Below are 14446 nucleotides of genomic sequence, written 5' to 3' on the forward strand. Positions count from 1 at the left end.
GGTAGTTGTCGAGAAACAGCGGTCACAGACAGACACACAGACACACAGACACACAGACACACAGACACACAGAGATTACTGGAATTATAGATAGATAATACACTTTTAATTCCACATATTCCACATGGCGATTTGGGCGATGAATTCGCTAACAGATCGCTGTCTCCATCGATCTTGCCTTGGCCGTAACAGCTATCGGCTCAAAATCCTTTTAACTGTTGATTTGGTACAGTCACACGTATCAGGAATTTGGTACACGTATCGGGAGTACATGCGACATAGCGATTGTGAACACGATTATCGATCACGATTCACGATCATCACGATCATAGTGGATCGATCACGATTTGAAACACGATGGAATAATATTTACCGATATGAACAGTGATGTGGCTTTTATTGAAATTTTAAAGATACTGTTTCGATTTTGATTAGTTGCGTGTGATATGATTTGACGGATGTTTGTATAAATCGTTTAAAATATAAAAAACCTTAAATTTCTGATATTTTGCCTTTTCATTTGGGCTTCCCAATTGAAGCCCCGCCCATAGGGCGGGTACCGTTGCTCGTCTTTAAAATGTCGATTCGGCTCCATACGAGAGCCTACCTGGTCTGTTCAGCTGATTGTCGAGGCAGGGATCACTTTTCAGTTCTCCAGACCATGGCCAAAGCAAAAAAAAGCAAAAAAAACAGATCGGTCAAATTCATCTTGAATTCCGGGAATTCATCGTGTCGTTATCACCTGGTGTTGGCCTGACGGTTAGGGCGGTGGACTTGGGATCCGAAGGTCCTGAGTTTGAATCCCGTTGAATTATCGCCGGGCGGAGTTGCTTCAGCCTGTCATCCTATCATTCCGAGGTTGGAAAAAATGAGTACCAGATAACTGGTTGAAGAGAGGCATTGCATCAGCGGCAGCCGCATCCACAGAAAAATGATGCAACCAGCAGCCGGGTGGCTGCACACGAACCACCCACATCTTGTACTTCATAATAATATTATTGAGACGGCACATTTCCGAGCTGCCTCTATCAATGGCAATGTTTCGGCTACTTTGGACTTTGGATCAACACGAACTTTGGACTTCCGCTTCCGGTCTTGCCGGCGAGGTTTCGTTTTTTCGCAGCTGTCCACGCTCTCCACGCTATCGAAGTTAAGTAATTGTTCCCATTTTAGTTCGGCAGTTAAGAGGAAGCATCGTTCATTTTTTCAGGAAAGCACCAAATTTGGCACAGATGTAGTATGGACCTATACAATTGTTTTCCTGAGGGGCGCCAAAAAATTCAGAAATTTTGAAATTAAAATTAAATCCTGAGGGGCGCCGTGAAAAAGGGGAGAAAACGGGTATTGATTCGAACTGTAGATTCTGATATTGTGGTCTTGGCAATAGCACACTACTTTACCTACCAGTCACATGGTGTGGAGGAACTCTGGATTGCCATTGGCACTGGTAAAAGCTACCGCTACCTTGCCATCCATAAAATTGCCACCGGCCTTGGCCGCAGGAGGTCCGAGTCTTTGCCATTATTTAAATGCCTTCACTGGCTGCGACACAGTCATTTTTTGCCCAAATTGGGAAAAAGACAGCCTGGAAGGTTTGGGAGGCATACCCCAGCATCACGTAGACCTTTCATGCTCTCGCATATAGGCCATCTGTGGACGCTATTACTATGGAACTACAGAGCATAGAAAGATATGTTGCCATCCTCTATGACCGGACTACCGAGATAAAGACAGTGAATGACATGCGCCGACACTTGTTCACGAAGAAGGCAAGAACAATTGATCACATTCCCCCAACAGCAGACACCTTCGAACAACACCTAAAACGTGCATGTTTTCAGGCTGGACACATATGGAGTCAGGCACTTGTGCCCTACCCAAAACTTCCATCACCAGCTGATTGGGGCTGGATGAAAACAGGGACTTCCTGGACACCAATTTGGACCACAATACCACTGATACAGGAGGCATGTTCAGAGCTTACAAGCTGCCATTGTAAGTCGGCCTGTAAAGGCAACTGTAAATGCTCCAGGGCAAATCAGCCCTGCACATCACTGTGTGACTGCGATGGACAGTGTTTGAAGTACTACGCGTCTGTGCGAGAGCCTCCACCTTTCAAGTGCCCATAATATTTTAAGTTAAAACTGCAACTGTGTGTAACTTTGATTAATTAATACCATTTCATTGTTATCAGAGACCAATAAAACAATGTGTATCACTTGGAATTGAAATTTTACCTAAAATCCTATGAGAGATTCAAGGAAAATGGAAACACCATGGCGGCCATCTTGAAATTAAAGATGATGGATGCCAATCTTTATGCAATTGATCCCATTGGATTCAGAGACCATGAAAACATGGGGTAAGACACTGGAACTGTGGTGTTATCGCTCATAGTATAGAAGTTATTGAGGGAAATAAGTCACATAGGGCGGTCATGTTGAAATTCAATATGGCGGCCACCAGGGGTTCTGAATTTTTGGGCGTCCCTCAGGATAACAATTGTATAGGTCCATACTATATCTGTGCCAAATTTGGTGCTTTCCTGAAAAAATGAACGATACGCCATATTTTTCGGTCTTAACTGCGTAAGTATTTGTATTTTCGTCAAAACTGAATTTATTTTATGGTGTGTGTACCTACAGTAGGTCCCAAGGAAAATTATCGGTGTAAATCTTTCATACCTGCATAGAAAATCGTGTTAATTCGTGTCGTGTCTTTTGAGGCCTTGTGCAGTGTCCTAGCTTGAGGCTTTGTTTTTCTCTCAGCGGTCCGTTGATTGTGCTCCAATAACTTTCGTTCTCTGTTTTTCCCAGTCTTTTCACCCATTAGCATACTTTCTTGTTTAAAATCTCAACTCAAAAAAAACAAACAAAAAAAAAACATTTCCTTCTCTGTTCTTATTTGTTGTTCTTATTCGTTTATTTGTTGTTCTTATTCGTTCGTTCATTTTTCGACCACGTGTTTCTCCCCGATTTCCCCAGATAGTTTTCACTGTTAAACTTTAAAATGTTTAAATTTCCCCTAAAGTACTGTATTCTGTCGTATATTATAACACCTTTTTCTTCTTCTTCTCTAAAATGGTGTTTTCAACTTGCTCACCAAATCTATTCATCCCCAAAAAAATTCCATCTCTAACAGTGCCACTTTCATACATTCCCGAAACTCACCTGCACTCCACCACCCCTCCAGTGTCCTTAAACGTATTTTTAACTTGAAGGTCCCAAGAAACTCATTTTGCAATAAATGTTCGTTTCCCATTAATCGTACACTTTCTAAAATCCAATCTCACCCCTCCCCTCCAAATCTTCCCCATCACCCCTCCCCTCCAAAACTTCTCCAATCACCCCTCCCCTCCAAATCTTCCCCATCACCCATCCCTTTCAAATCTTCCCCCTTGCCCCTCCCCTCCAAATCCTCCCCATCACCCATCCCTTTCAAATCTCCCCCCTTGCCCCTTCCCTCCTAAACTCCCCACACACCCTCCCCTCCTAGACTCCCCCTCGCCCTTCCCCTCCTAGACTCCCCCCTCACCCCCTCCCGTCCAAATCTCCCCCATCTCCCATCCCTTTCAAATCCCTCCCCTTGACCCTTCCCTCCTAAACTCCCCTTAACCCCTCCCCTCATAAACTCCCCCCTCGCCCCTCCCCATCAAATCTCCCCACCCTCATTTCTTCTCGATTTCCCCGCTCTCACCCCTCCTCCTCAAAGCGTCCTCCCCGCTTCTTCCCCCTTCCAACTCTCACCTCCATCTCCCCCAAACTTCTGCCTCGCTCTTCCCACTCCTCAAATAACACCACATTGTGCCTCACCCAATCACCATCAAACCTTTTGTCCGCCCCATCCTTCCCTTTCTCCGAGCTTCTGAAATCTCTGACACACCTTCAACAGCTCTCCCTACCTCTTCATCCTCTTCCACATCTTACACTACCCCTCCTCCCCCCTGTTCTGTATCCGATGCTCCCCCTTCCTCTTCATTAACGGTATGGACCTCAAACATCCTTTGTTCAAACTTAACTGATCTCTCCATACAGGTTGCTTCAGACAATCCAGACATGATCTGCTTAACAGAAACTTTCCTCCTTCATGATGTCTCTGATTCCTTAGTATCTCTCCAGGGTTACTCCCTCCTCCGGTATGATAGACCTGAGCCTCGTCTTGGAGGTGGGGTTGCTATCTCTATCAAAAACTCTCTTTCTCACTCGCCTGCACTGCCCTCTCTCCACCTCACCCCCAGGAATACATCTGGCTACGGCTTCCCCTTCGCTCCCACCTCTTGTTCATATGTGTGTTGTACCGTCCACCAAACAGTGATGACTCCATATACATCTCGCTGTCTGATAATATGGCCCAACTTCTATCTACTCATCGCAACTCTCTCTTCCTCATATGTGGTGATTTCAATTGTCACCATTCCAGTTGGCTGGGTGTGGACACCTCTCTCACCAGCCATGGCTCCTCAGCAAAGGACTTCTGCAACTCACTGGGACTGACACAATCTGTCAATTTCCCGAACCGGATCTCAGTCAACGGAGCATCTTCTCTTCTGGACTTGGTTATGACTACATTCCCTGAAAATGTCTGCTGCTCTTCTTCTGCTCCAATCGGCTCATCTGATCATGTGCTTGTTAAAGTGGACATCTCTCTGACCATTCTCAGGGAACCTCCTCAGCGTTGACGAGTCTGGCATTTCACTCAGGCCAACTGGCACAGTCTTCAAGCAGCCATCAATCATCTGGACTGGTCTCCCATCTCTACCACCTCTGACATCAACTCATCCTGGGAATTCTTCCAAAGTAAATTGCTCTCTCTCTCTCATGCACAGATTTATCCCATCTCGTCTTCAGTTGTCATACCCTTCCTCCTGTCCATGGTACATGGAATCTTGTGGTGAGGCTGATGCCCAGAAACAACTTGCCTTCGTCTCATGGAAAGCAAATCCAACGGAAGGAAATCTCATTTCCTTTCACAAAGCCCGAAACAAGTGTGTGTCCATCCTCCGGAGAGCCAGGAAACAATATCTATCTGTTCTCAAGACCGAACTCTCATATCTGTCTCCCTCTTCCAAATCCTGTTGGCGTCTGGTCAAATCTGTTTCTGGTGTTTGTCCCCCCTCCATCCCCTCCCTTACTTCAAACGGCTACACAGCTGACTCCGCACTGTTACGGATTAGGCACTTCCGTGGTTGTGGTTTTCATCCACTTGAGACATTTCTGGTTCTCGTTATAATGGTTATTATTGTTTAAGGGAAATGGTTATTGTGGTTAAAAGTTTAAAAGCGCTCATGGTAAAAAAGAGAGGAAGCCGGATCGAGAACCGGAAGACGAGGGGAGAGGAGAGGAGGAAGAAGGTGTGAGGAAAAAATTTGAGGAAGACGCGTGTCTTGAAGCTCCGTAGCGAGCGGGATCGAATGAAAGCTGCGAGTAACCTTTGAGTCCTTGAAAGGAATTTCCTGTGATAGGTGTTATCGCTGGAGAATTGAGAAACCTGCATAGTCAGGTATAGGCGTTGAGGCTGCAGAGAAGCCTCGCCGAGGCGCTTTGACTCAAGTAAGAGCCGTCGGCCATTTCGTACCGCGCGCTGCGTTCACCAAAAAAGGTTTTGCTACACGTCAACTTTTCTCACCCTCCGGTCGTCTGCCGGGGATGTGTGTGCGCGAAAGCGGCATTTGAAGAATACATTGCGGTTCACTGATTGAACTTCGAACGTGCTCGTCTGGATCGCGCCTTTGGGATTTCCCTTTCCGCCACCAGTTTGATGTTGGTTTAGACCACGTGACGGGCCACGCTTTACCTATGCCTCCTTACTCGCCTCATCGCCTCTTCGCCGGGATCATCTTTGAGTTATGGAGACACTGAGGAGGGTTCTTTTCCAGTCACTGGGAGGGCGCAGTGAGTTATCTTATTTCAGCGGAAGGTTCCATCTTAAGATATATTGAGTGCACTTTGATTGCTATTGGTTGCACCTTTATTATTGTGTGTGATTTTTAATACAACATCTGCTCGTTTATAATCCTTGGTGTGGTTTCACTATTGATTACTTACGTAGAATAACATATTTTTCTGCCGTGGCTCCTCTCGGGGTTCGGAGGTATACCGTAACAGGAGGTCGGGGAGGAACACGTAACAGCACGTGAAAAAGCTGAATGCCTCAACTCTGTGTTTGCCTCTAAATCTTGTGTCCCAAACCCATCCCTCTCTGTACCTACTATACCCAGTCATACCCAGCTGCTCCGGGACTCTGTGTCCTTTCCTCCTGACAAGATGGAAAAGTTTCTGTCAACCCTCGACTCCGATTCTGCAACTGGACCTGACGGCATCAGCCCACGGGTCCTAAAATCCTGTTCTTCCACTCTTTCACTCCCTCTCTCTGTTATCTTCACCCTCTCTTTTGCTCAAGGCCATCTTCCATCTGCTTGGAAATCAGCCAACATCACTGCTTTACACAAAAAGGTGCAAAAACAGATCCTCGCAACTAGAGACCAATCAGCCTTCTCTCAATTATCAGCAAAGTCATGGAAACCATCATTGCTTCAGATATGAAATCTTTCCTCTTCTCCAATGGCTTGATCTCTGATCATCAATTTGGTTTCAGACCAGGTCACTCTACTCTGGACATGCTGCTTCTGCTGTCTCAACAATGGATGGAGGTCCTCAATGCCAAACAGGAAATTAGAGCTGTCTCCCTCTACATATCACGTGCCTTCAATACGGTCTGGCACCCCGCTCTGCTCACCAACTCTCCTCCTTTGGTATCCATGGAAATCTCCACGCGTGGCTGGCTGACTTCCTCTCTAGTCATAGTCAACGTGTGGCCCTGAATGGGTTTCTCCCATCTCCTCTTCCTGTTGAGGCTGGAGTTCCCCAAGGCAGTGTTCTGGGCCCTGTGCTTTTTCTGGTCTTCATCAATGATCTCTCTGACTCTCTTGAAAATCCTCTCTATCTCTTTGCTGATGACTCCACTCTCTGCCGCTCCATTCCTCATCCCTCAGATCAGCAGTCTGCAGCCTCCTCCTCACTCTCTGCAGACCTGAACAAAATCACAGACTGGGCAAAAAAGTGGAACATGTCTTCCAATCCTGACAAATCTTACACTCTTACGATGTCTCTCCGAAAAGATCGACTGGACAACCCTCCCATCCACTTTCTGAATAATCCTCTCCAAGAAGTTCTGTCAATCAAGCTTTTGGGTCTCACTATCTGCCATGATCTTTCATGGGAAAACCACATTTCAAATCTGGCCTCCAAAGCCAGTCGCCGACTGGGCATCCTCCATCGTGCGAAGTCCTTCCTTGGCACACCTAAGCTCCTCACCACATGCAGGGCTTTCATCCGCAGCTCAATGGAATACTGCTCTCCCCTCTGGGCTGGTGCTCCTGCCTCACACCTCGCTCGTCTTCACGCTGTTGAAACCAAAGCGTTCAGAATCATTGGAATCGCCCGTGATGAAGCTACCTCCGAGGGCCTTTCACTTACTCACCACAGGCAGGTTGGTGGTCTTTCTGTCTTCTACCGACTCCTCTCCGGCCTTGCTCCTCCAGCTCTCTCTGGGCTCTGTCCCGCAAATATTCCTACAGGTCGCACAAGATCTGCCTGCAACCCTCTTATGGTTAAACTGCCAAAATCAAGACTCTCTGCTCACCTTCACTCCTTCATGCCTCTTTTCTCCCACCTCTGGAACAAACTCCCTCGCACTCTTCCATCCCACTCCTCCCTCCAGGTCTTTAAAACAGCTGTTCACCACCATTTCTTATCTTCCCCCATCCAAAAACCTTGATCTTTTCTACCCCCGCTAATTTCACCCCAAATCCACTTTTTTGAAATACCAACTTCTTTCCTGGAAGTCCTTGGTGTCCTTGTGTTTATACTTCTCCCAGCCCCCCCCCCCCCCCTCCTTCCCACGCCACCTCCCACCAAGCCCTCTCCCTCCCACACATTCCCGATGTCCCTGCTCTCAAATGTTGTGTTTATGTGCTTCCTCGTCTCTCCCCATCTTGTCTACCGCTCCCCTTTTTATATACTTTGTTTGTTTGTCTGTTTGATTTGTTTGTGTGATAAATGTTAGCTCTTTCACGAGCCTCGATTATGTATACAAAAAACAAATCAATAAAATATCTGAATTTAATCAATATTTGAATTGACATTTCGTGTTCCTTTCATCTTTGTTTTGGCACACTGCTTTGACTGGACTGGTAAATGGTCAACTAATTGATACTTAAATATAAAGATCCTCGTTTCCCTACTGATCAAACCTGAACCTTGCTGTGCGCATGCTCAGATAAAAAAGGGTGCGACTTGTACAGTGTGTTTGACTAACGTCTTTCTGATGATTTATAGTGACTGTATTTGTCTGGCGAGAATTTTCTCAACTATGACCGAGGTCTTCTGATTTCTCAGAATCAGGATTTGGATACCACAGATAAATACTTATATCTTGTCTTGATAAAGTTCTTCAATGAAGTTAATTTTACCAAACTATTATCAGAGTGTGCGCTGGCACTCTCGACTCTCCGTACTAATGTCAGGATGATGCGGATAAAAAAATGTTGGCCCCACCCACTGATACAAAACGAAAGTTGGAGTATGTTTTCGTACTCTCAGTAGTTTAGTGAGGATACTTGCAGTTCGAGTGTATAACAAGTTTTGTTGACACTTCAAGTTAGCAAATCAGTAAAAAAAACCAGGAGAGTGTCGTTCACGTCTCGCTATCCATAAATTCCTCTCAAGAGGCTCCGCCCCTCCCATCTGTTCTCACCCTATTGGTTAGAGGGAAACCACAACAGTTATTTTGGGCATTTATAAGTGCAGTTCATTGTGTGGTCTGAGGCTGGATTAAGACATCACTCTTTGAGAAACGAGCAATAAGACAGAGCTGCAAGATACAGTCAGGCTTACGTAAGACAATATAGGAACACATGTACATTGTTTGACATTGCTGACTAAGATATCATGGCACTTTTGCTCCAATATTGGGTATCCTCTGAGTACCATACCATTGTGTTATTGCACATTGTAAAAAATAACAGAAACAAGTGAATAAAAAAAGCCCACAGAATCTTGTTTCTCAGTCTGAGAGTCCTTTAGGTGCTTTTTTGCAAACTCAAAGCGGGCTTTCATGTGTCTTTCACTGAGGAGAGGCTTCCGTCTGGCCACTTTGCCATAAAGGCCAGATCGGTGGAGTGTTGCAGTGATGGTTGTCCTTCTGGAAGTTTCTCCCATCTCCACACAGGATCTCTGGAGCTCAGCCAGATTGACCATCGGGTTCTTGGTCACCTCTATTACCAAGACCCTTCTCCCCCGATTGCTCAGTTTGGCCGGGCGGCCAGCTCTAGGAAGAGTCCTGGTTGTTCCAAACTTCTTCCATTTAAGAATTATGGAGGCCACTGTGCTCTTGGGAACCTTCAATGCAGCAGAAATTTTTTTGTAGGCTTCCCCAGATCTGTGCCTCGTCACAATCCTGTCTCTGAGCTCTGCAGGCAGTTCCTTCGACCTCATGGCTTGGTTTTTGCTCTCATATGCATTGTCAGCTGTGAGACCTTATATAGACAGGTGTGTGCCTTTTCCAAATCGTGTCCAATCAATTGAATTTACCACAGGTGGACTCCAATCAAGGTGTAGAAACATCTCAAAGATGATGAAGACAAATGGGAGGCACCTGAGCTAAATTTCCAGTGTCATAGCAAAGGGTGTGAATACTTATGTCAATGTGATATTTCAATTTTTTCTTTTTAATAAATTTGCAAAACTTTCTGAAATCCTGTTTTCTCTTTGTCATTTTGGGGTATTGAGTGCAGATTGATGAGGGACAAAATTAATTTAAACGATTTCAGCATAAGGCTGCAAAATAACAAAACGTGAAAAAAGTGAAGGGGTCTGAATACTTTCTGAATGCACTGTAGTAAGCTCCTATATAATTTCAGGGACTTCTTGCAAGTTCAGTTGTCTTTCCTACTTTTCTTTTTTATCAACTTCGAGTAACCAATCATAAATGTAGATAATTATAGAATGATGTTTTTAGGGATGTTTTTTGCAGTTTGTAAGAAGTTGATGATCATGTACTGAGAACTGATCAGGTACTGAAATCATGTACTGTTGATGATCATGTACTGATATTATAACATTCTACTCAGGCTGCTAATTTGTAAAGTCTCCGTATGTGGCTACACTACAAGAGTAATGAAGCATTGTTGTAACCAGTGGAGTGTTTGCAGAAGCTTGAAGCAATAATTGATTAAGTGTAAATGAGGCAGTGATGTCGGGATTGCCTGTTTTCTGAGAATGGCCCAAGAGATGTTGATCTTCACGAGCACATGATCAGATGAAAATGCATTATCTGTTTGAAATTTATTTATATTTTGTTCTTGATGATTTTGGGGAAAAAATTTCAAAAGTGAACTTTCAAAATACAAGATAGCGAGAACTATGTTGAACATATAAACCAAGTAAGAGAGAAAAGAAACAAGTGGACCAGAATGAATAAAAAAGGGAAACAAAATTAAAGGAAAGGGAAGGAATAAAAGTCAAGAAAGTGGGAATTTAAAAAGATCATAGAAACAGAGAAAAACCAAAGAAGGACATTGAATTTCCTCGTTAAATATCATTCTCTTCAATCCCTTCACCCTCCATGTCCCATTTCCCTTCATTTCACTTACAAAGACTTCTCAAGCTGCTCTGGTCCAGCTCAGTCATTTGGAGCTCCACTGGCTCTATTGAAAGAAGGAAAGATAAAGCGACATCACAATCAATGTAAATATCCTGCTGTTTATTTGTACAGTAAATATTTTTTGCTTCAAGGAACAATTTAAAAACATGAACAGATTTGAACGATGTATGAATGCTAACGAGGCCTTTCCCGCACGTGCTGTGTGTGCATTTTCAGGGACTTGCTTCAGCTCATCAGGGCACTTTTAACCTGCCGCTGCTCGGGAGAAGTGTGTAACTCAAATAGTCTTGTTAAACATGATTTTCAGCATTTAAACGAGTGGCGATTAATAGATGATCAACCATAGTTGTTTTGCTCCTGGATGAAAATCAGACTCCTGGAAAAATAGGAAATACCAGAAATATCCGTGGATGAGACTGAGAGGTGTTTAGTTCCGTTCATTTCCTGTTAATACAAGCGAGCTGTAGCAGTGGATACACACAAACACACACACACACACACACACACACACATAAACACACACACACACACACACACAATCACACACACACACACAAACACACACACATAAACACACACACATAAACACACACACACGCACACACACACACACACACACACACACAATCACACACACACACACACACACGCACACACACACATAATCACACACGCACACACACACACACACATAAACACACACACACACACACAATCACACACACACACACACGCACACACATAAACACACACACAATCACACACACACACACACACACGCACACACATAAACACACACACACACACACAAACCCACACACACACACACACACACACACACACACACACCTCACCTTCAAGCAATAAATGCAAAAATAAAGTGTACTTCATCTTGCCCCCCCCCCGTCCCCCACTGGAAACAGGAAAAAGTAAACAAACAAAAGATATTTATCCCAGCCACCACCGTGTTCACAGTCGGGATAGCGTTAGATAGGTAATCAGCTGTGCTCCGTTTCCGCCAGAAATAGCGCTTTGCATTCAGGCCAAATAGTTCAATTTTCATCTCATCAGACCAACTAAACCCGAGATTTGGGAAGTGCTGCAGACTCTTATCCTTCCAGCTGGTTTTCCCATCTCAGCCAAGCAACTCTACTATTGTCACAGTGGTCATTGGGTTATTGTTTACCTCCTTGACCAAGGTTCTTCCTGCCAGGTTGCTCAGTTTGGTCGGACGGAACTTTCAACATTCTCGAAATTGCTCGATACCCTTCCCTCAGATCTATGCCTCCTCACAATTCTATCTCAGAGTTCTATGGACAGTTCCTTGGACTTCATGGTCGGGTTTCTTCTCTGACATGCACTGTCAACTGTGGGACCTTATATAGAAAGGTGTGTTTCTTTCTAGTATAATTTCCAATCAATTGAGCAACACGAGCTCTGTTTGAAACATGCCATGTTTGTTTTTTAATTTAACATTTTTTTTTGTCAATTCACTAATTGAATTTTATAAATTTTCTCTTGTAAGCAATCTTTGATTGCACATTATGAATATTTATGGCTGTGCAATTCAGCCATTCACTGCCAGACATGCTTTCAACAAACCATTTTGATTGAGTGATTGATTGAATTGGCCATAGTGGTCTCCAATTAAGTTGTAGATACATCTAAAGGATGATTAAAGGAAATTGGATGCACCTAAGCTTAATTTGGAGTGTCATAACAAAAGTATTGAATACCTGTTGACTCAAGACATTTCAGGTTTTCATTTTTAATTATTTTGTAATAGGAAATTCTAAAAAAAAAAAAATTCCACATGATGGGGTATTTATGTGTAGATCAGTGGCCAAAAAAAATCTACATTTTATCTATTTTAAATTCAGGCCGTAACACAACAAAATGTGAAAAAAGTCAAGGGGTGTGAATACTTTCTGAAGGTACTGTATGGTGCCCCAAACACCGCTGTTCCGAGGGCTTCTGCACGAGAGCACCGAGCATGTAGGAACAGATTATGTCCTTTTGAAAGTTGTGTATGAGAGGAGGACAATGATCTTTGTCATTTATATATTTTTCACTTTTCTATTATCCTTCCAGGTTCTCTCGCATCTTATGTTCCCCAAATAATTATTCTCCTTACAAAATAGCACATTTTTGTCACTCACTCATTATATTCTTCAGAAAGTTGTCATGGAGTTCAATGAATGAGGCCAGGTTCTTCTCTTCCATGGAGACGTCCAACACTGTGGGTTGTGCCATCTTCAGAGATTGAAAATCTGACACCGACTCGAGCCTTTGTATGAAAAGGAAAAAACTTCAGGAAGATCAGGAAGATCAGGACGTCATTGAATGAGAAAAAGGTTTGTAAAATTATATTATAAAAGCCTCAAATATGAAGATATCCATAAACTTGTGGTTGAAATGGAATGACAGATGGAATATATATTTGCGCCAATCTTTCGATGAGAATCTATAAATTCAACAAATATATGAAAAGGACAATGTTTAAAACAAATGGACTTGATAAACTTTTATTTTCTTCATGTTCTCTCATATAATATGGACTCAGGTTACATTATATAACAAGGAATATCAGATCATCAAATGAGAACGAGTTGAGACAATTTTGTGAATTACATATTTTTGGAAGAAGTAGAAAATAAAATATATCTGGAGATGAATGAAAATGGATGATGATTCTAAAGAAGGAACAGAGAGGAGGATAAAAGCATGATGATGTGTCAAACAATGTGATGGACACCATCACAGTCTTACCTTTTTATTACATCCTTATAACCCTGAAAAGGAAGAAAACAGTGAATTACCTCACGACTTCTTCGTTAATGAATGCCCTCTTCATAAATGTAAATAATGCACAATGTTGAATTTGCAAATTTAGGCGTGAAATTAAATTTCATTTGACAGGCTGGATAATGTACCCCCTTGAAGATAAAAACACAACAAGTATAGACACATTCAAAGTACACCGCCCCCATGCCAAATAAATAAATATCCTCCAGCGCGGCATTGCCGGGGTGCCTCCGGCGCCCGGCAATACCGCCGTACAGGTCATAGAGACTGTATTGGGAGTAGTAAGGGAAACATATGAAAATCTGTTAACTAAATTGTTACCAAAAAATTTCTTCACCAATATGTTTGTAAAGGTGTGTAATAACATGTGTTAAAATGTTGAAGGTCAACTCCCGTGGGAAACCCAGAAAAAAGCTGTTGAATTCGGGTACCGAAAAATTATTTTCGAGAATTTTTTTTTTTTAATCGGCCCTTAAATAACTTATGAGGGGTCAAATAAGGGTTTTTCATGATTCTGAGTTGATTGTTAACATTTATATTTCACCACAGACACTCCTTTGTGGAAAAATAATTTCTAAATATATCTCATTTTCTACTTTGCAGGATATGGAGTCTAGCAATATGGATGAAGACGTTACTCCACCTGTGCTCAATTGCTTCATCTGTGCACGCTCGGATACACCAGCTGAAAGGCTCATACAGGCAACTCCAAAGGGATACTCAACTTTATTGAAACAAGCAGAAACTGTCGAAAATGTTACTGTTGTGGAACGTATGAAGGAGGCTCAAAAGGAAGGGAAAACTGAGGTACCACCAGAAGTGTAAAAATGATCTGTACAACAACTTTGTTGCAACCACCAAGAAGTCAGCTCAAGCATCAAAGGCAGAGAAAGAGTCATCAAAGTTGAAGAGAAGACGCACTACTTGTGAGTTCAGTTCATCAACTGGCTGCAGTTCTAGAAGATCACAGTCAGTTGAC

At 43.2% G+C, this 14446-nt stretch overlaps 1 protein-coding gene across 3 annotated transcripts in view; it reads right to left on the reverse strand.

Moving 5' to 3' along the window:
* Positions 1–14446, reverse strand: part of LOC137412115 (E3 ubiquitin-protein ligase TRIM7-like) — a 93352-nt gene that overhangs the window by 10103 nt on the left and 68803 nt on the right. For all 3 annotated transcript variants that reach the window (XM_078769803.1, XM_078769804.1, XM_078769802.1), the window contains 3 exons: positions 13432–13454; positions 12822–12949; positions 10652–10705 (listed from right to left, as the gene is read on the reverse strand). In XM_078769803.1, coding sequence (XP_078625929.1) covers positions 10652–10705; positions 12822–12949; positions 13432–13454 — 205 coding nt within the window. The remainder of the gene's footprint in view (positions 1–10651; positions 10706–12821; positions 12950–13431; positions 13455–14446) is intronic.

This window comes from Myxine glutinosa, chromosome 1 (genome assembly GCF_964187855.1).
Source record: "Myxine glutinosa chromosome 1, kmMyxGlut1.1, whole genome shotgun sequence".
Lineage (NCBI taxonomy): Eukaryota > Metazoa > Chordata > Myxini > Myxiniformes > Myxinidae > Myxine > Myxine glutinosa.